Source organism: Myotis myotis, unplaced genomic scaffold (assembly GCF_014108235.1).
Source record: "Myotis myotis isolate mMyoMyo1 unplaced genomic scaffold, mMyoMyo1.p scaffold_m19_p_4, whole genome shotgun sequence".
Lineage (NCBI taxonomy): Eukaryota > Metazoa > Chordata > Mammalia > Chiroptera > Vespertilionidae > Myotis > Myotis myotis.
In genome coordinates, this window is record NW_023416346.1 from 121,517,423 (window position 1) to 121,539,500 (window position 22,078).

At 43.5% G+C, this 22,078-nt stretch overlaps 1 protein-coding gene across 7 annotated transcripts in view; it reads left to right on the plus strand.

The window, feature by feature from the left end:
• MAP7D2 (MAP7 domain containing 2) overlaps positions 1 to 9,762 on the plus strand; it is a 109,680-nt gene extending 99,918 nt beyond the window's left edge. For 6 of the 7 annotated variants that reach the window (XM_036305491.1, XM_036305492.1, XM_036305495.1 and 3 more), the window contains 6 exons: positions 409 to 513; positions 1,543 to 1,599; positions 2,029 to 2,107; positions 2,960 to 3,146; positions 5,704 to 5,979; positions 8,489 to 9,762. In XM_036305491.1, coding sequence (XP_036161384.1) covers positions 409 to 513; positions 1,543 to 1,599; positions 2,029 to 2,107; positions 2,960 to 3,146; positions 5,704 to 5,953 — 678 coding nt within the window. In that variant the 3' untranslated portion in view covers positions 5,954 to 5,979; positions 8,489 to 9,762. The remainder of the gene's footprint in view (positions 1 to 408; positions 514 to 1,542; positions 1,600 to 2,028; positions 2,108 to 2,959; positions 3,147 to 5,703; positions 5,980 to 8,488) is intronic. The other variant, XM_036305498.1, reaches the window with a different exon arrangement.
• The last annotated feature ends 12,316 nt before the right edge of the window (positions 9,763 to 22,078 follow it).

Here is a 22,078-nt window from a genome sequence, read left to right on the forward strand (position 1 = left end):
GAAACTGTGGAACATGCCTTAGAATTGTCCCTCTGAGGGGTGAGGAAACGGGGTTATCTACCAACTTCTGCCTCTCATGGCTGAAAGTCAATCCTTTGGGAATTAGCTTCCCAAAACTCCTGGCCACATATATACTTCATGGCCAGAGGCTGCCATCAGACATGGAAAGACCTTGGCTACATATGAGAAATGTCTGCATTTGACTTTCATGGTGGACCAAGGATAGATGAGTGAGGTCTAGCCAGTCTGCTGTGTCATAGAACCGGCTGTGTAAATCCACATTGAATGTTGGAGCAGCACCACTTTGGGGTAGAGATGAGTCAAGGAACACATGCAAACCCCAGGGAATTACTATAGTGTTTTCTTAACTTAGTAAAGCCTATGCCTTGGTTTACCTGTTCCTATCAGAAGGAAGCAGCAGAAGCAAAGGCCCAGGAGGCAGCTAAACAGATGCGTCTAGAAAGAGAACAAATCATGCTGCAGATTGAACAGGAGCGACTGGAGAGGAAGAAGGTAAGAGCTAAGGGATTTGGAGGACTGAGCATGAGGCAGGAACAGGAGGCAAATTCAGTACTCTTGCTGTTGTTGGGTAGAGTGATCTTAGAATTCTCAAATTAGATCAGGTTCATTGATAGTGTTGTTCAGATCTGCTACATCTTAGTTTTCTGTCATCTTGTTCGATCATTTACTGAGAGAGGAGTGTTAAAAGCTCCATCTGTGGTTATGGATTTGTCCATTTCTCCTTACAGTTTTATCAACTTTTGTCTTATATGTTTTGAAGCTCTGCTGTTAGGTGAATATATATTTCAAATTATTTAATTTTCCTATTGAGTTGACACCTTTATCATTAGAAAAATCCTTCTTTATCTCCAGTAATACTTGTCTTAAAATCTACTTCGTTAGTCTATTTGTGATTAGTATTTGCATAGTAAATCTTTTTCCGTCCTTTTTCTTTGAACCTATATATGTCCTTATCAGTGTAAACAGCATATAGTCAGGACTTGTTATTTTAATCCAGTTTGACAGTCTTTGCCTTTAAATTGAAGTATTTGATCTATTTATATTTAATGCATTCGCAGAGAACATTGTGTTTAAGGAGGCTGATTATAAAGGTCCATTCTCATGGTGTCCTAGTACCAGTCTGGGCTTTGTGTTGCTGTAGGCCTGGGAGCCGGGAGACCAATCTGTGGTCTCCCCTCCCGATTTGCATCTCAGCCTCACTTTCTCTAGGGCGGTCCTCTTGAATAGCAAGTAGTGATTTATTGAATTTTAGGTAACCTAGGGAGAGGAAGGAGAAAGATGGGATGTAAATGAAAGCAACATTCTAGATAGTTACTAGTTTACTTTCAAACATTTGACCTTGTCAGTAGGGCAAAGGTGTACATCTTCAAAACCAATGGAAAACCTTTCTATACTCATTATCCTCTGCTGACGTTTCTCTTTCATGAGTTTTCTGAGAAATGTGAAATTGCATATAGTCCCAGATAATTTTATGTGGTTTTGGTCTTATATTTCTCTTACCTGGTTCTTTTTGATTCCCAGAGAATAGATGAAATCATGAAGAGAACAAGAAGGAGTGACGTGTCTCCGGAAGTGAAGGTAGGCATTCAGAATACCATTGTGATAGTCCATGTGCTGAGTGGCAGAATACATTCAGAGGGATCGTGGATCTCGGAGAGGAGCAGCCAGACAAAATGGACCCTTCCTGCCTTGTTCCTGGCTGGATTAAGGAGACTGCAGGTGCCCGAAAAGAGGAGTCTCAGAGAGGAGTCTCAGAGACAGGGTGGTAATTAAAAATTTCCTCAGAGAAATGGGGGTGGGGATGCAGGGAGAGACACAGTAGTCATGAATAAAAAAAGAGAATGGTGACATATGAGTAAGGGAAACACAGCTGATTTGTAATAAGCTCAGAAGATCCAAAGAACTACCATGGAGCAGGCAGATGGCTCAGCGTGGTTCCAAATACCCTCCAATGCTTTTTAAAGCATTTGTCTTTCTATGTGAAGTCAGCCTTCCCTCTGTTTTCAGAAAGAAGACCTGAAAATAGAGCTCCAGCCTGCTGTGTGTATGGAAAATAAGCTAGAACCAGTTGTCCCGAACAAAATAGGTGAGTGTGAGGTCTGGTTCTTGGGTTTCTCCTTTCAGCAGGTGAGGGCTTGACGCATTTCCTGCAGGGGACAAGTACCCGGGGGTCCTAAGAGCGTGATTGCTGGACGAGGGCTGCATACTTTCCCTTCCCGTTGGAATCTCCATCTCCAGCACAGGTCTGCCAGGTCCATTTGGAAAGCACTGGGTTCCTCAGTTACTCTAATAGTAATGGAACAGGAGCCAGCAGTCTGCTGGCCCATACTGCTTTCCAGGAGTTTAACTGCTGGGCAGGTTCTATTAAGAACTGACCACTGCTTTGTGGTGTTGTCTCCTGCCTTCCACACTTCTGGGTAATCCAGCTCTTTTTTAGCATGTTAGGTGAATATATAATTCAAATGACTTAATTTTCCTACTGAGTTGACACCTTTATCATTAGAAATGTCCTTCTTCTTGCCCAGCCAACATGGCTCAGTGGTTGAGCATTAACCTATGACCGGGTTGTCGGCTCAATTCCCAGTGTGGGGTGTACAGGAGGCAGCTGATCAATGATTCTCTTTCATCATTGATGTTTCTATCTCTCTCCCTCTTCCTTCCTTTCTGAAATCAATAAAACACATTTTTTAAAAAGAAATGTCCTTCTTTATCTCTAGTAATACTTGTCTTAAAGTCCACTTCATCAGTCTATTTATGATTAGCATTTGCATAGTAAATCTTTTTCTGTCCTTTTACTTTAAACCTATGTGTGTCCTTCTAAGTGTAAACAGCATATATTCAGGACTTGTTATTTTAATCCAGTTTGACAGTTTTTGCCTTTAAATTGAGTGTTTTGGATATTTTATGATTAACACAACGACTTTGTGTTCTCAATCAGAAATCAATGGATTGAGCACCTGCCAGGAAGTTAACAGTGTGGAGCGTGCTGCCCCAGCAACTTTCCCCCGAGACAGTTGCTCCAGTGGGCTTAAACCAGTTGAGGCACTTGTTCATCTGGATGCCCTGGACGGGAAATCAAACAGTCTGGATGACTCAACTGAAGAAGTTCAGTCAATGGATGTGAGGTAAGTCGATTTCTGTTGCATTTGAGCCTCATCTCTTCTCCAAACACCTCCCCAGCCTCATAGTTGATTTCTTTATTTTTACACACCCAGCTCACTGCAGGTAGGTTTGGTTGCCATTCAGGAAAGCTCTCAGTGGTACATTAGTGTCTTGGGTCAGGCTCCTTAGAAGCAGAGCCTGGGGTGAGGGGGTCTAGGGCCTGCGATTTATCAGAGTTCTCAGGAGAAAGTGGACAGAGCAGGGAACAGGATGGAGCAGGGGAAATCATTAGGCACGGGAGCCCTGGAGGATGAATTTCTATCAGAGCATGGTCTGAATGAAATACGGAGGCAGCCTACACGCCACTGATCCATCAGTCATTGGCTGTGGGCTGCTTAGGGCAGGGGGATGCTGGTATAATGTCTATGGGCATGAGGCTCCCATCAGCTGAAGGCAGTTTTCCTGAAAACGGGTGGCAGCTCTGAATCCTTAGCAGCAAGCTCTCTGCAGCTGAGGGATGAGTGCGCCTGCAGGTAAAGGGGCACCCACAGGGCCCACAGTGTCTAGTGCCTCATGTTTAAGTGAACCTGTCATTGGAGACTTGATAATGGAACTAGTTTGCTTTCAGATTCTAAAAACTTAAGTATGTTTGTGGATGACACAACCTGGCAAATTAACCCCAGACAGAGAGGAGACCGCCCTTTGCATGGGGTTGGGCAGAGGCACTTAGAACGGAAAGCCCTGGGCAGTCAGCCTTCCCTCTGTCTGGGAGTGCGTGGGGTTCTCTGAGTCAGGGGGGACCCACAGTGTCGTGTAAAAGCTCTACTGGAGCTTGCCCTGCCCCTTGGCTGTGAATTCCCAGCTTGGTCTGAGGGAGAGGAGGGCATGAGGCCGAGGTCTTTCCCAGGGCACACCGACTGTAACTACCCCAGCTCTGGCACCCAGGCCTGAGCCGGATATGTGAAAACCCAGGGTCTGGCAGCCCCATCACCAGAAGAGCAAGTCCTATGCAAACTGATAGCAGGGCCTTCTCAGCTTTTGCCGCCATCTCCCCATCTCCCGTCACCACTGGCCACCAGCCACCATCGTAGCAGGCTGCCCCCAGGGAAAACAGCTGAGGCAACTTAAAGGTTAACATAACATTCTCACTCCACCCCACCCCCTACCCTTATGCTGAACCTGATTCTTCTTTTTTTTTTATTCTAAACCTTACCCAAGGGTATTTTTCCATTGATTTTTAGAGAGACTGGAAGAGAGAGGGAAAGACAGAGAGAAATAGCAATGTGAGAGAAACACATTGATTGGTTGCCTCCCGCACAAGCCTGCTCCAACCAGGGCCAAGGAGAAGCCTGCAACCGAGGTAGGTGCCCTTGATCGGAATCGAACCCGGGACCCTTTGGTCCGCAGGCCGACGCTTGATCCACTGAGCCAAACCGGCTAGGCAGTGGTTGGCAAACTGTGGCTCGCGAGCCACATGCGGCTCTTTGGCCCCTTGAGTGTGGCTCTCCCACAAAATACCATGTGCGGGCGCGCACGTACAGTGCAATTGAAACTTCGTGGCCCATGCACAGAAGTCGGTATTTTGTGGAAGAGCCACACTTAAGAGGCCAAAGAGCCACATGTGGCTCGTGAGCCGCAGTATGCCAACCACTGGGCTAGGGCATGAACCCCCTTAGTCTTCATGTCTCTGGGTGGGGGAAGAGGGCAAGACATGGCATCAGCCAGGGTTCAAGAAAGGACAGGAGCTTTCTGTGCTTACTGAGTCGTCCCTGTGGCTACCTCTGCTTTTGGAGAGAGATTTCTGGAGGTTGTGCCCAAGGTTGGGGCATTCTCTCCTCCCCACTAGGCAGGAGCTGGATAAGTCAGGGGGCGGAGTGGAAGTCTCACTTTAGAGAAGGAGTGGGGAGAGGGAGAGATTCACTGCAGGTGCTGGGTTGGATGGTGGGGTCCTTGTTGAGATGGCCCCAACCTTCACTGAGCACTCACAGCAGGTGGCTCGCAGGAACGCCCCCAGCAGGAGTGTGTCCTGCTTGCTCACAGGAACCCTGGCAGGAGAAATGACTGTCCCATTTTACAGTGGAGGAAGCTAAGGCTGGGGAACAAAAAGCAGTTCGCCCAGGCTGCACTGCTAGAGAGAGGCAGCATCCCAAGCCCTGAGGCCAATTAGGACCCTTCCTCGGCTCACTTTCAACTTCCAGCCTTTGCATTCTGTCAAGGTTTCCCATTTCCAAGGTTTGGGAAGTACTTGGCTTCTCTGCAGTAGAGGGCTGGTGCCTGCGCTTCCTATATCCTTCCTTCCTGTACACGGTGTGAGCTTGACCTTCACAGCCCTGCTCAGTCCCCTTCCCTTGTTCTCATCCACGGGGCCTTGTGTCTGTCAGTGACTCAGATTTGAGCTAACATTTTTTTTTTTACAATGTGTTACATACAAGCTCTGGCTCTAAATCCACCTTCTCTAGAAAAGAAGAGTAGTGTAACAAAATATTAGAATTAATAGTTCTATCTGTCTATCTGTCTGTCTCTCTCCCTCTCCTTCTCCTTCTCTCCTCCTCTCTCTGCCCATCCCCCTCCCCCCCTTAGTCCTGTTTCAAAAGAAGAGCTTATCTCCATCCCAGAATTTTCACCAGTGAGTGAAATGATTCCTGGGATGTCTCTGGACCAAAATGGAACTGGTAATGCCCGAGCTCTTCAAGATCTCTTAGATTTCACCGGCCCCCCCATGTTCCCCAAGAGATCCAGTGAAAATCTCAGCCTGGATGACTGTAACAAAAACCTGATCGAAGGATTTAACAGTCCCAGCCAAGAAAGTACTCTGAACACCTTCTGTTGACAAATACAGCATCTCTTTAATGAAAGGTACAGTCTTTTGATGATAGTCTACATCTATAACTCTCCAACTGGGGTTGTGAAGGTAGGATAAATATCACTCAGCCTCCTGGGTGGTCAGTTTTATTTATTTATTTTTAAATACTTTATTGATTTCAGAGAGGAAGGGAGAGGGAGAGAGAGATAGAAACATCAATGATGAGAGAGAATCATTGATCGGCTGCCTCCTGCATGCCCCACACTGGGGATCGAGCCTGCAACGTGGGCATGTGCCCTGACTGGGAATCGAACTGTGACCTCCTGGTTCATAGGTTGACACTCACCTACTGAGCCATGCCAGCTGGGCTGGGATGGTCAGTTTTATTTGAAAAATGCAAACATGAATATGAATATATGGTATATACTGCAGCACACACAATAATTGAAGTGGATTTCAAGTAAATCCTTCATATGGGAACCTTCAGCACCACACCTGCCTTGCCCAGCTCTGCTGTTTGGGGTCTGTGGATGGGGTGTATGTGTTGAAAAGCACTGCCTACAAGTTTGACCTAACACCTGTCTCAAGTAGGACCTTATTTAGAAGAGAGAATGCTCTCATAGTGGTGCGAGGTAGAGTTAATAAAATGAACTTCTCCCCTAGTTTTACTCAGCAACATCTCATGTTCTAGCTAGAATCATTTGTATACATTGATGTTGGGCCAAATGATTGCCTGTTCTGTTGACCCGTTCTGGAGTCTTCCAAAGCAAACATTTGTTCCTGGAGTATACCTGAGGGAGTAGGGGTTTGAGGCGGGGGACTGAAGTTTGTACCCTGAAGTTTTTGTTCCCCACTTTTAGCCTTTTGACTTGCCAAAGTTCTTCTAGAATCTCTTATTGTTTAAGTTATATCTATGGGTCCCAAACCCCTCTGCATTTGTGTGCATTTAGTTATACACACCTCACATTGGATTTACTTCAGTTTGAGGCTCATTTGTTGTTCAGTGATTAGAATTTATTTATAAATTAGTCCTAAATTTGGAAATTAGAACTTATTAGGTTTTTTATAACTTAATAATGCCAAATTCCTCCCGCTGTACACTCCTTTTATATATTTTTATAGTCTCAACATTCTCTCGGTCACTTTTTTCCCTGCTGCTCCACTCCTATAACAGAACTTTGATGCCTGATATGACTTAGTCCAATCTTTCTCTTTCTCAAGTGAGGAAACAGGTTGGGGAGGCCACATGGATGAGGTCATGGTGTTTCTTATACTTCTTTCTGTCTGACCTCAGCTATTGGCTGTACACAGCACATTTTAGAGTTCCCTTCTCTTGGCTCCTGGGAAAGCAGTTGTGGTCCCTTCACATGTGGGAGGGAATGTATGACAGATAATTTTTAAAATAAAGAATATCCCTGGTTTGGAAGAGCAGCTGCCTTCTTGAACACTTCAAAAACAAAAACCATACCTAAGGATTCTATTTCCCTGACATACGGCTTAATATTTAATAGAAGTTTTCTTTTGTTGTTAGCATACCTCGAACCCTTCAGTTCACTGACCTCACTATTCAGTAAGGACCAGAAAAATCCACAAAACCTAGACTCCTCTAGTCTAGTTCCTGCATTTCTAACTAAAAGAAGTGCAAACTCCCTGTCCAAAAAGGAAAAAAAAATACCTGGGCTAAATAATTGCATTCCTATTGCTTGTATACATTTTTCATATAGTCCAGTTCTCAAGTTCTTTCCAACCAGAGGTGGTACCTGCAGGGTTGGGGGGGGGAGCATTTAGAAATATGTTGCTTTTTAAAATATATATATTTTATTGATTTTTTACAGAGAGGAAGGGAAAGGTATAGAGAGTTAGAAACATCGATGAGAGAGAAACATCTATTAGCTGCCTCCTGCACACAGCCTACTGGGGATGTGCCCGCAGCCAAGGTACATGCCCTTGACCGGAATCGAACCTGGGACCCTTCAGTCCGCAGGTCGACGGTCTATCCACTGAGCCAAACCAGGTTGGGCTGTTGGGGGTTTTTTGTTGTCACAATGGCTGGTGGCAGCTCTGGCATCTGGAAAGCAAAGCTTGGGACTTTGAACATCCTGCAGGTTTTCAGACAATCCACACAAAGAAAACTCAGCCCACCCAGAAGAACAGTCCTACTCAAAATGCTGCAGCACTTCTGCCGAGAGATGCCGTGTGAGCCACGGAAAAGAAACTCACCAGGCAGGCAGAACATCTCACAGTGTGGGAGCATTTAGGGAGAAGGCATAGAGCAAGGGTGGGCAAACTTTTTGACTCGAGGGCCACAATGGGTTCTTAAACTGGACCGGAGGGCCGGAACAAAAGCATGGATGGAGTGTTTGTGTGAACTAATATAAATTCAAAGTAAACATCATTACATAAAAGGGTACGGTCTTTTTTTTTTTTTAGTTTTATTCATTTCAAACGGGCCGGATCCGGCCCGCGGGCCATAGTTTGCCCACGGCTGGCCTAGAGGCTGCAAATTGCAAATACTCAGTCTCTTCATTGGTCTCACTGAGGTCTGTTTGTGAATTGACACAGGTGGCGTTTAGAGAAACCGTGAAGCTGCTGGCCATGAGATCCAAGCTGCCAGCCCTTGGAAGGAGCTCCTGTCGTCCCTAACCACTGGATTCCAAATCATTAAATCAAGATGTAATTGTATTCCTAGTTAGTATATCAAACACTGGCCACTCTTGGTAGAAACCTTGCTAAGTTGGCCTTGTCGGGCTTTAGCGACATTTCATGTTACGGTTCTATTTATGAGCTTCGGCTGCTGATAAAGTGCTTACTATACTATTTACTCTATTATCATAGTGATATCTGAAACCAATGAGTCATTCCAGCTGGGAAGTTCACCTTGTAACCATTCTTATTCCCAAAGTTGGAGCACATAAACATTTAGATGATTCCTGTATATATTCTAGACATTTACCCAGACTCTACTTAAACATATACTGATCGTGGGCTGCATCTCTCCCATCTGTGTTTAAAAGAAGAAATTCCAGAGGGTTTTCCCCTCTCTCTGAGGTTTCTTTGTTGGAAGTTACTATCAAGAAGCTGTTTTATTATTAAGCTTAGTCACCTGCCAAATGCTTTGTGCCAGATTACTCCTTGAGGAGCTAATGGAATAACTTGTTGAGTAAGGAATCCATTATACAGTGGAATGATTGCTGTTTTCTGATGTATATTCCTATAGACATGAGCAGCTGAATCTAGCGAGGACCTTTTCATGTTGCACCTTAAAATCTCCAAGCTGTAGACACTCCAAACCATCAAGTGGCTTTTAAACTGAGTGAATCCTGTGTCTCATGCACTGGTGGTTGGTTTTGACGTTGTTGCTATTGGGGCTTTTGTTTCTTTGTTTGCTCCTGTGTTTGCTCAATTCTAATAAAACCAGGCACAAGTGAAAATGACAATGCTCCGAAATGAAGGGGCCCTGAACGAGACTCTGTGTGTCACTATAATGGACTTTAACATAGAACATCTGAACAGAGAATAGATGACGCTAGAATGTATACTCCTCGTGTTTTATGCCCTATAATGTGTTTTCTTAATTTAATTTCTTGTGGTGAAATGTGACTTTCAGATTAAAATGACCTTTCCTTCTTTGAAACCCTTTTTTTGACTTGTACAATAAGAGCTTAGAAAGATCCATACTTCTGACCGAGGTTTGCAACCAGGAAATACAAACAGTGTCAATAGTAATCTTGTTTATGTGCTTTCAAAACCAGCTGCAGTTTAAGACTTTATTAGTTATGGGAACTGTGTATGTTTGTGTATGTGTAAAAACTAAAATAAAATATATGCCTCACTAACGCAGTGCCATTGGTCTTGATAACTATTGGGGGAAATCCATTTTATGATAAGCACAGAAAATGGTAGCATAGTGTGCCTTTCAAAAAATGCCTCGCCCTCTTTCTTACAACTTTATTTTGCCAAAGGTCTGTTTTGTTGTGATCTGTTGTCCTTCACAGTGTCATTATAACTGGGGTGATGCCTCATTTGCATGATGTGGACATTGTCTTTAATGTGAAATACATTTTCACTGAAGAGTTTGATAGCATGCTAATATTTTGTTTGTTTCTGTAGGCTCAATGAAGAAATCTGCTGAAAGCAAACCAGTTTTTTTTTTAAGTCCATGTGGAAAACACACACAAAAATCTTGTGTGGCTGTCCTTTCCCTGTCAAACTCATTAAAATTCCTCTATTGTCAGTTCCAAGTGAAGCCAACTGTGGAAATAAGCTTAAGTGATGAGCTGCCCTAGGACATGATGAACTTCTAAGTACAGTAAAGTTGCTGTACTTTCAGACCAATGATGGGAGGGATTTCCAGCTAGTTAAGATGAAGTTAACCTTAGTGTAACCTACAAAAACATTCCACATAGCTATCTGGTGTCTAAACAAAATTATAATGGAATGGTGAGTGACCCTTATTTTCCAGTAAGCTGAAACCCAGACCAGCTTTTTTGTATATAATTCATGGCTTGCCTACAGCCCGGGAGAGAGTACCAGCCAGGACCAGGAGCCAGGGAGGCAGCACAGGAATGGAGATGTTGGAATCCACATGGTAACTTCTGGGCTCCAATCTCGAAAGCTGGGGCTCAGTCAAATGCAGACTTCCTAGCTCTGCTGACAAAGGCTTTGGCAAGGGCACAGGAGTGGACATCCTAACTCTTTCCATATGCTGGCCTTTGACAGTGGCATTACAAATAGCTTCTGTCATCATGAGCTCTGGCCAGAGGGTCACAGTGGAGGCCAGTCACTCCTAAGAGCAATATCTATTTTGTGAACATTTTAAATTTTTCTCAGTATGTACAGTTTTCCTATTAGCAAATGTTTCTTTAAACTAAATTTAGAAAGCAAATGTAAGGAACTAATTTGTTTCTAGAGGTATCCCATTGGGACACAACACAGGGTTACCTCTAGCCCCACTCTTCAGCCTCCTTCAGAAAGCACAATTATATAAAATGGAGCAAGAACTCTTAGAAACATTAGGAAAGAGAAGCCTTTATAGGTAGTCTCTTTTGGGAGAATCCAAGAGAAACAACTAAAAAACTCTTAGAATAATTTCACAGGGGAGCCAACTACTAAATAGAGAAATTGATAGTTTTCTTACACATTAACAATAAACAGGAAGTAAATCCCAACAGAAGCCATGTCACTCCTAAAATTAAGCTATGTCTAAAACATGACTACAGTGCATCAGCATAGATGGAAATGGAAAGACAAGCCATGTTCCCAAATGGGGAAACCTACGCTTGTGAAGAAGACTAGTAGTAGGTGGCCCTCACATTTGTGCAGTATTTGTAAACGAAATGATTCCAATCAATGGAATTCCTTTTTTGCAACCTGAAAGTATATTTTTACACTTCATGTAAAAAAAAAATAAACACACTCTTTTCTCCATCTTGCAGCCTGTGGAGGCTGCTTGGAACAGAACTTTTATAAGAAAACATAAAGGGTTTCCCCCCAAAGTTGTTTTTTTAAGGGACACCCTGTATGCCTGGAAGTCTGTAGTCCAAGGCCATTGTTATTGGCTGTAAGCAGGGTCTCTAGAACCAGAGGGAGCACACAGATCTCAAATTTGAAAGTGTTTATGCTTGATATAATTTAGAATTATATCTTAAAATTGAAGGTGTTTATGCGTGAGAAGATACTGAATTCTATCTAAACAAGAGATGTGCTTATGTGTGCAAAGCAAGTGACTCCTGGTGATGAAGCGAACAGAACCAGAGTCACCTGGGGAAGGGTAACTGTGCTCATGGAAACAGTGGCATGGTTCATGGGTATTTCCAAAACAACCTTCTTGCTTAGGCCATTGGACACAGAATTCGTATAATGCTGTTCCCCTCAAGGATTTAAACTTACTGAAAAGTAAATAAATAAAATGGATTTGTTCTCTTGGAAAAAAGAAAAGAAAATGAACACAAAGCTAAGAAACGTGTTTTTAAAGGGAGTTTAAAAAAAGTTTTTAAAAGGGAGAATTTCCCCCAACAAATAGTGAACTATATGATTAAACTTCCAAAAACTAAAACAGTGTAGTCTGGTAGAGAAATAGACAAAATTTGGAATGGAAATAGAGATTAGCGATGTACCCAAGAGTTGTAAGACTTGAAGGCATGATAGGGCAGGGTTGGAACATTTATTCCTATAAAGAGAATATGTGACTTAGTGTCCCTCTGAAGTCAGTGAGGAAATGATAAAGACAGAAAGAGGATCCAAGGTGTGGGTACAAATTATGGTTCAAAGTTTAAGATAGGGAAAAATTTAGATACAAGGCTTGTTACCAGCCTTTAAAGTTCCTAAATTGATACCCCTCTCCCCAGGATGTGCCATGATCTCAGGAGGTGAGAAGCAGTGGTCTCTACTCGCTATGGTTTACGCTTCTCCAGGAGTAGACTTCAACAGTCGGCACGTCCTGAGTTCCTGCTATATGTGAGATGGTCCTAAGACTTCTCCAGGCTCTGAGGTAGGTAGAAGAGGGTTATGTCCCTAGGAACACACAGCTGGAATTTGGCAGAGCTGGGGGTGACGCCAGAGCCCCAGCTTTGGTTTCCCTGGGGAAGCTGACAAGCTCTTCTGTCCCTGAGAGCAGTGTTTTGCTAGAACAGGTGCAGATAGCCAAGAAGAGCCTGAACCCCCATGGGGAATCCTAGTTTTAAGTGTGCTTTTATTTAAAAAAAAAAAAGATTGAGGTATCACTCATATACCATAAAATTCCCCCTTTTAAAGTAGACATCTCTATCTTTGAATTTTCACAAAGTTGTGCAACCATCACCACTATAACTCTAGAACATTTTCATCTAAGTGTGCTTTTGCAAGCATTTCTTTTTAAAAAATAGTTTTATTGATTTTAAAGAGGAAGGGAGAGGGAGAGAGAGAAACATCAGTGATGAGAGATGAATCATTGATTGGCTGCCTCCTGCATGCCCCATACTGGGGATGGAGCCCACAACCCAGGCATGGGCCCTGACCTGGAATCAAACCATGTGTGACCTCCTGGTTCATAGGTCGACACTCACCCACTGAGCCGTGCTGGCCGGGCTGCAAGCTTTTCTTTTCTTTCTTTCTTTCTTTTTTTTTTTTACATAGTTTTATTGACATATCAGTGACATATAGTCAACTGCACATATTTAAAGTGTACAATTTGATACTTTAAAAAATATTTGTTGTTGAAAGTATTACATATGTTCACTTTCCCCCCCATCAACCCCCTCCAGCCCACCCCACCCTACCCCACTCCCTGCTCCAGGCCCTCACCACCCCAGTGTCTGCATCCATAGGTTATGCATATATGCATATAATGTCTTTGGTTGATTATCTCCTACCCATCCTCCCTCCCCTGCCTTCCCTCTGAGATTCCGCACTCTGTTCCACGCTTCCCTGTCTCTGGATCCACTCCATCAGTTTATTTTGTTAATTAGATTCCATATATGAGTGAGATCATGCAATACTCATCTTTCTCTGATGGACTTACTTCACTTCGGGCTGCAAGCTTTTCTTATCCATTGGTCTACTCAAAGCAGAGAGCTTGGCTTTATCATCAGTTCAAGTTCCCATTGTACCTGGAGGCAAGAGCATGGCATTCAAAAATAGTCTTCCCTGAACCAGTCACATATCTTTCTCTCTTCCAGTAGGTGAAATTGGGGGAGGGGAGGACTGTTTTGTGTTGTTTCACAATCTCTGTGCATAAATATTGGATTAAATGCCAAACACGGGCTCACTTATCAGATACCCAGCACGGGACTTCTAGGTCGATGCGAGACATAGAGTGGGTGAAACTGATTTAAAACTGATTGAAAATCCTGAACCTTTGGAGATGTACCTTTAACGTGTTACCATTAGATCAGGCGGGTGAGGGCGGGCTCTACTTGCCCTGGTGTTGCAGAGACAGATGGCCCCTGTCGACCATGAGGGAGAGAGTGTTTCAGTGGTGCCTAGTTTCTTTCTTTCCCCCGAGATCTATAGGTCAGGGTCCAAGACAGTGGGCGCTGCATGCACTGTGGAAAGAAATCACCCCTTCCACAGCCTACAACTGGAGGGGCATCTTGCAAAAGGCACTGGGAGCTAATCAGCTTCAGATATCATGCTTAGAAAGTTCACTCCCCACCCTTCCTTCTAGCTCTGCAGTAAACAAGTGTGAAGCTTCTGTGAGGTGGTTAGGAAATACCAATGGTTAGTTCTCCCATTGGTATTGAGGGATGGTTGGCATTAGGAGAAGTGGCTAAAGCAGCCAGCCTTCTGTACTTCCAAGAAAGTATGAAGGCAGGCTTTCCCTCCCTCACCTTTTCTTAGGAAATGTAAAATGTATGTAATGAGTCCCAAGGATTTACCTAAAGTCACATCTTTCAGATTAGGGGCAACATCTCTCTGGTGGCTGTCCTTGTCTTTTAATCATTTTCTTAGTGGTGTGTAGCTCGTCTTTGAAACAACCAGAAATTTGTCAATAAAAAAGCAGTAGCTGGGAAGGGGCTAGGTCATCCACACTAGACATGCTGAGAATTGATTGGATTGGATGCAGTCCCCATGGTACGACTCAAAGGCTGTTCTAGAACAAAAGCTGAATCCTCTGGTACCACCAAGAGGAAAGAATAAATTCCATTTCCTCAATGGACCTGGCCTTCTGAAGTGTTCTCAAGGGCCACCCCTGTGCACAGATGGCCCTGCTAGCTGGTGTGAGATGTTCACCAATGGTAAGAAATTATCCAGAATGTAGAAATAAGGCTGAAAGACAGCTTTGCACTCTTTCAAAACCCTGCTCTAGATCATGGTCACCATGAGGCAGCCCAAGGGGCTGCTGGGTCTTGGGGGATGCGATTTTCTATGACTGACCATGTGCTATTGACTAGGACCCATTCTCTGAGTGATTCGCTTTACACAGAAAGTTGCAGATGACTTTGTCCTGTAGAAAAGCCAACTCCAAAGGTTATGTCTGTTTGTATCTAACTTTACAAACTCATTACAGCATTTCCCCCCACTAAATGCATCTGTGTGTTGCTGTGTGTAGAAAGTCTGTCTGTTGCTGTGTGTAGATCTACATCAGTATGTACATAATAACATCAGCTCCCATATCCTCCCTTGATCCAGCTTTGTCATCCTGCTCCTTAATGAGTTAAACACGTTTTTGACAAATATTTTTAGATCACTGTATATTTACATCCCAATTATGCTCTGAACCTTTGGGAAGTTATGCTTTGAGAACGAGGAAGCTTTAAGCCCTCAGCAGGCTTTGGGGAATTTTAAACAGCTGCCACAATGTTCTTAAAGGTACATATTAAATGCTAGCATTGTGGATGTGCTGGTGTGCTGCCACCCAGACAGACCTCCCCTTTAGGACTGAGGTATTTGTCCTTCCAGATGTCTCCTTCCAGAGGCTGGAGGTAGAGTTGCTGAGTCTTGTTGGGAGAGTTCCCTCTGAGAATTGCCCTTGCCTGAAGGAGGCTGCCTCAACAAAGTCAAACCCCCTCACTTGGGCAGCCTGTATCCAATGACTGGGTAACTGGGCATATAAAGGCCTTTGCTTCAAGGTGAGACAACTCAGAGGGACTGTCTTAGCTTCAGAGCTCCCTGTGGGTTCACCTGAGGCCTTTGTTGAGACTGCATTGCAGCCCAAGTCCTCCCTCCTGCTTCCTCCACTAGCACTCCCCATGTACTTCCCACATGCTCATTGGTCTCAGAGTCTGTTCCTGGGGAATCCGCTCTGAGCCAGCTAGGTATTGTGCGAAGGACTTTCCGTGCATCCTCTCTCTTAACCTTAAGAAAGACTTTCGGAGATAGGCACTGTTGTTGCTGTGCCCACTTTATCATGAGGGCCAAGACAAGTGAAGTGCCTTGTCCAAGGTCACATACAGCCAGGATGTACACAGCTCTGCTCCAAGCCCCAAGATTTTCTTTGGAGCCTGTGTTTGCCTTGGCCCACCACACCTCAATGTTACTGCCTGTAACACACACAGAACCAACCGCATGAGTTTGACATGCTTGCCCTAGAGGCTCTTGCCAGCCTACACATCTTCTAGCTATAATTGCAAGCTTCTCATTTGATCTCAACCAGCTTCCCTCACCAGAAGTTGTTGCTGACTTTGCAAATCCCTGGGAATCTTCTGCAGAAGTCATTTGATCTATTTTTGTATTGCTTGGTCCAGCAGAATACTAGTACCTGCACCCTCTATCTGGAAGCACAGAACGTTGGTATTAGATTTTTTTTTGTCATCTAGGAGGAAATGCTAATTTATGAAGCAACTATGTGTAAACACCTATTCCTTCCTCCATGCCAAGCATTTTGCTAAGGATGGGAGGGAGCAGAGAATGTGGCGAGATATTGTCCCGCCCTCCTGGATCCCAGTCTACCAGGGAAGAGAGACAGTAGACAAATAATTTAGGAAGTTATTATTTGCAACTGGGGTGGGTAACGAGGTCAGGTCTGCTACACATTTTCATATTATTACAGTTTGAGGTGAGACCTTTGTTTGATTCTTTGATTAATATCTGTCTCCCTCACTGTAAGCTGAGAGGGCTGCCATATTCCTACCACGAATACAGGTATTCAGTAAATATTTGTGAGTGAATAAACACATTTGTCACTGAGGAAATCTATTAATTAAAATTCATGGCCTCTGATGTTCTTATCTTTTTGCCAGACCCATATTCTATCATGAGATGACAGTCTCAACGATCCTGGGTTTTGTGTTTGCTTTTGGATCCCCAGCACCTATCATAGAGTAGATCCACAATAAAACTTTGTTGAATACAGTCAAACCTTGGTTCTCCACCAAGTTGTTCATGAAAAAAAAGTGTCTTGGTTGTTGAACAAACTTCGGTTTTTATACCTCACAACCCTTTAGTGCTAATACATCAGCATGACACAAAGCATCTCTCAGGCCACAAACAAAGGAGAGAATGTGCCAGTAAGAGTCAGTTTACCGCTAACATCTCAGAAAATTGTGCTGTGAACATTTTTGTATGTGTTTGTTGTTGTTGTTGTTTTTGCTTTTGATGCTGGCAAATGGATGATTAGCACAACTTTAAAACATAAAGAGGCCATCAAGGGTGCTAATGTTTCTAATGGTGTGAAAGAAACATTGATCACAAGCAATTGAAGAGGTAGAAAAACTGTTGTTGATTTGGATAAATGTAAAGCAGTTAGCCAGTGACAGCAACAAAGATGCCACATGCTGACCTCCTGAAAGACACCCCTGGAAGGAGTGCTGAAAGTGATTCCTTTAAGGCTAGTAGGGGGTGGTTCAATAAGTTTAAGAAAAGAAGTGTTTGTTTATAGATTAAACAGTACATTAGACATGTACTGTATATAAGAAAGGTTAAAACTTAATAATTTGGGGTCTGGAATGAATTAATTCAATTTACATGATTTCTAATGGGAAAAATGATTCAGTTTTCGAACAAATCGCTTCTCGAACAGTCTTCTGGAGCAAATTAAGTTCGAAAACCGAGGTTCCACTGTAAATGTTTTTTAAAAATTGAGCATATGTATATCAATTTGGATGGTTCTACCACACACAGCAGAAGTGGCTTCAATATTAAGGTTATTTATTAATCACACATAATACATAACACACTCCAAAGGCAGCTCAATGACATCCAGATTCTGGGGACAGCACTTTGAGTCCCATCCTCACTCCACTGTGATCAAAGGTGTGAAGAAGTTAGTGGTAGGCTCCTCCTTTTACTGCTCTCTCCTTCCACCAGGGAGGAAACTCCCAGAAGCTCCCTACAGATTTCTGCTTCTTATTGGCCAATAGTAGGTGTTACACGGACTCTTAAACTAAGCTTAGTCACTGGCCAAAAAGAAGGTGATAATCACATGTATTAGTTAAGGCAATGCTAGCTTCTATAACAACAACAACTCCCACCACCAAGATGCAGACTGTCTCAAATGCAATAGAAGTTTTTTTCTCCCTCATGTAAAGTCCAAAACAGATGTGCCTCTTACGACTCTGTTCTGAACAGTAATTCAGGGACCGGGCTTCTTCCATCTTGTAGTTCCCCCATCTTACAATTTTATCATGGTTTTCTGTATCAAGCTGACAGAACAGGGAGAGTATGGAAGAGACACACTGCTTCCCAACCACCTTGCGTCTAAGGCAGTGGTCGGCAAACCATGGCTCTCGAGCCACATGCGGCTCTTTGCACCTTGAGTGTGGCTCTTCCACAAAATACCACGTGCGGGCGCACACATACAGCGTGATTGAAACTTCGTGGCCCATGCGCAGAAGTCGGTTTTTGGCCTGGGCGAGTCTATTTTGAAGAAGTGGCGTTAGAAGAAGTGGGGGGTGTCGGTCAGTCGGGCAACGGGAGACGCGGCGCAGGCGGGCCGGGAGATACGCAGCGCGGAGGAGGCGCCCGAGATTCATGAACGAGTTGAGTGAGCCAGGCAGTCAGCAGTCTCATCGTGCAGTGGTTAGTGCTAGTCGCGTCCGCAAATCGCGCTCGGGTGACAAAAGTACCTACTCGAAGCATAAAGTGACCTGTATTTTTCCAACCAGCTGCAAATCCTACAGGTATTTTTGTCATCAATTTAAGAACTGTAATTCTTTTGTGTTGGTGGCTTTATTATTATAAAATGAAACATTTTTTAGGTGCCCTGTTTGAGATGGCTACAAAGAAGAAGCAAAGAAAAACGGAAGACGAAAACCATGAATTTAAAGTTGAATTTAAAGTTGAATGTGCCTACCTATATAGTTTAAGTTTAAAAAATTTGGCTCTCAAAAGAAATTTCAATCGTCGTACTGTTGATATTTGGCTCTTTTGATTAATCAGTTTGCCAACCACTGCTCTAAGGGACTCACTCATACTATTCCCACTCACATTTCATTGGCAGCAACTAGTCACATGACTCCACTTAGCTGCAAGGGATACTGAGATGTGGGTGGAATTCCTGGCTGGTTTACTTCTTACTGAAGGTATTGCTGTATCATCCAAGGGATAGCGCAAGTAATTTGGTGGATAGTTAGTTGTCTCTGCCATGCCGTGATTGCCTCAGACCAGAGCTGTCTAATGGGAATATAAAGTGAGTCCCACATGTCATTTTCAGTGTTCAAGTAGGAAGCCTGGGAAGAGAGGGGCAGTACAAATTTTGATTGGATTATTATAAAATCTACCACAGAGTCCATTAGGTTCTCTTTCCCTGCCAGTCTAAGGGAGAGTGAGAGTGGGTGTGAAAAATTCAGAAGAAACTGTGGGGAGCCTGACCAGCATGGCTCAGTGGTTGAGCATTGACCTATGAATCAGGAGGTCAGGGTTTGATTCCTGGTCAAGGGCACATCCCGGGGTAGCAGGAGGCAGCCAATCAATGGTTCTCTCTCATCATTGCTATTTCTATCTCTCTCTCCCTCTTCCTTCCTCTCTGAAATCAATAAAAATATTTTTTTAAAAGAAGAAACTGGGGAGGGGGGGAGACCTAATAAGTAAAGTATGGAGTTAGAACAAATCTATCAGGCAAACAACATTTTTTGAGAGCTTAATGACTTTTGAATTGGTGTCTGGACTGTGTCAGGATACAAAACCAGACTGCTTCTGGAAGCAATATATGGAGTGAATCTATCAAGGATTTTGAGGAAGAGCTTTGGGGGAACACTGAGGATTTAAATAAGGGCAATAATAAACTAAAATTAAGTTTTAAGCCTAATCTCATTATTCCTTTTTGCTTTGCATCAATGTAGGTAGTCCATATCAAATTTTTCTTTTCAAAATAATTGCTGGGTTTTGTGACACATTGTTTTAAAATCACAAATATCATATGACTTGCCGAACCTGGGCCAAGCCATTTTACATATTACATTACAAAAGAGTTCCTCGGAAATAATTTATGGGACCAGTGGGCTGGTAGTAACTACCAAATCTTTGTTTAGGAATTTGTCCTCCGTCTCAGGAAAACAGACATAAAATCAGTGACTGGAATATGCAAAAGGGGGCTGCAGCATAATCCTGTCTAAAAACATTTTCTTTCAAACAATATAAATCATTTCTGTCTGTGCGTCACTGTTGACAAAGCCCTTAAAAAACAGTAAAGGTAAAGCAAGGACAGCATCCACAAAAAATGCCTATCTCATGGGAGAAAAAAAGGAGAAAGTGTCCAGCTAAGTACAGGGTGTCTCAAAAAAATGTGTATACACTGTAACAGCTGAGAGCTCAATTTTGAAAATGAAATGTATTTTTTTTGCATTTAAATAGGCAATTTATTTTATGCATATAAACAGTGATTTAGGTACAAGAGTACAAAGTTGTTTGGGCTCATCGATTTGTTAACTGAGTTTAGCAAAGCAATTTGGAAAGAGTTCACCCAGGTTAAGGCACCAGTGGATAAAATACTTGCCAATTCAAAGGAAAATCCATTTCAAGGATGCAAAAGGCTATGCCCTGGCCTAGGCTCCTTCACGGAGCGCTCAGTTACCTCTCCAGCCCCTCTCCCCAGCACAAAGGGACGCGGGCGCCCGCTGTTGGGTGGCGTAGGTGACTGAACTACAGTTTGCATCCAAGACACCTTCGGAGTTCTGGAGGGCTCCTGAGCCCTTCGCATCTCAGTGCGCCCTTGGGGCCTGGAAGCCCGCAGGCGAATACTCCGGGCTCCGGAGCGGTGGGGACGGGAGGAACGCCGCGAGGGGCGCCGACCGCGTCTGACCGGCGCTGTGGTGGCCGAAATGTATTTTAATAAACACTGCCTCTATAATGATTCAAAGTGTGCATATACATTTTTGGGCTACCCTATGTATACATCACATTTTGTTGTATTAAGGAACACAACCAAAGTCAGATAATTAAGGAAAGAGAAAACTTACCTGGTTCTGTCATCTCTGGGTTATAAGGACTAATGTAGATGCTGAAGACAGGACTAACACAATGCAAATCATTTATATAAAAACTATGAGAAAAATCTGGGCCAACAAACTTGTCAAGGGATGAGAAAGCTATTTGTCCTACTCCTCCCTAATTATCTTATTCTCCCATCAATCAGCATTTTAAAAAAGAAAGCTAGACAGGACAGCTGGAGATACATGTCAGAATGGGTTTCCCCAGAAGCAGTGTCCCTCCCCAAAATGACAATAACAGTGGGCGCTCAGTCAAAGTCTGTATGAAAGCCTGATTCCCTCTTTTTTAAAAATATATTTTTATTGATTTCAGAGAGGAAGGGAGAGGGAGAGAGAGATGGAAACATCAATGATGAGAGAGAATCATTGATTGGCTGCCTCTTGCATGCCCCACACTGGGGATTGAACCTGCTACCCAGGTATGTGCCCTTGACTGGGAATCGAACCGAGAATTCCTGGTTCATAAGTCAACACTCAACCACTGAGCCACGCCAGCCAGGCCTGATTCCTTCTTTTTATTTTATTATTTTATTTTATTTTATTTTATTTTATTTTATTTTATTTTATTTTATTTTATTATTTTATTGATTTTTTACAGAGAGAAAGGGAGAAGGATAGAGAGTTAGAAACATCGATGACAGAGAAACATCAATCAGCTGCCTCCTGCACACCTGCCACTGGGGATGTGCTCACAACCAAGTACATGCCCTTGCCTGGGACCCTTCAGTCCACAGGCCGACGCTCTATCCACTGAGCCAAACCAGTCAGGGCTCTTTTTTTTAAAATGTTTTTTATTTCAGAGAGAAGGGAGAGGGAGAGAGAGATAGAAACATTGAAGAAAGAGAAACATCAATCAGCTGCCTCCCCCATGTCCCCTACCAGGAATGCCTGCAATCCCTGGCTCGGAAGCCTTCTGTTGCTTGGGACTACCAGACACTCAGCCAACCGAGCAACACTGGTTAGGCTCCCTCTTTTTGTTAAATTTGACTTTTTTTTGTTTTGTTTAAGATTTAGTAGTTTTAACACTATTCTGAATTTCATCAAGCCTCTACATCTCTCCTCTGGTTTACAGGGAATACAAACCACAGGGAAGTGGTTGTCAAACTTGAGGGAGCTTCCTAATGCCCTGGAGGCCTTATTGTTGTGATGCTGGGCCCCACCCTGGAGTTCCTGATTAAATTTTTTAAAATATATTTTATTGATTTTTTACAGAGAGGAAGGGAGAGGGATAGAGAGTTAGAAACATCGACCAGCTGCTTCTTGCACACCTCCTACTGGGGATGTGCCTGCAACCAAGGTACATGCCCTT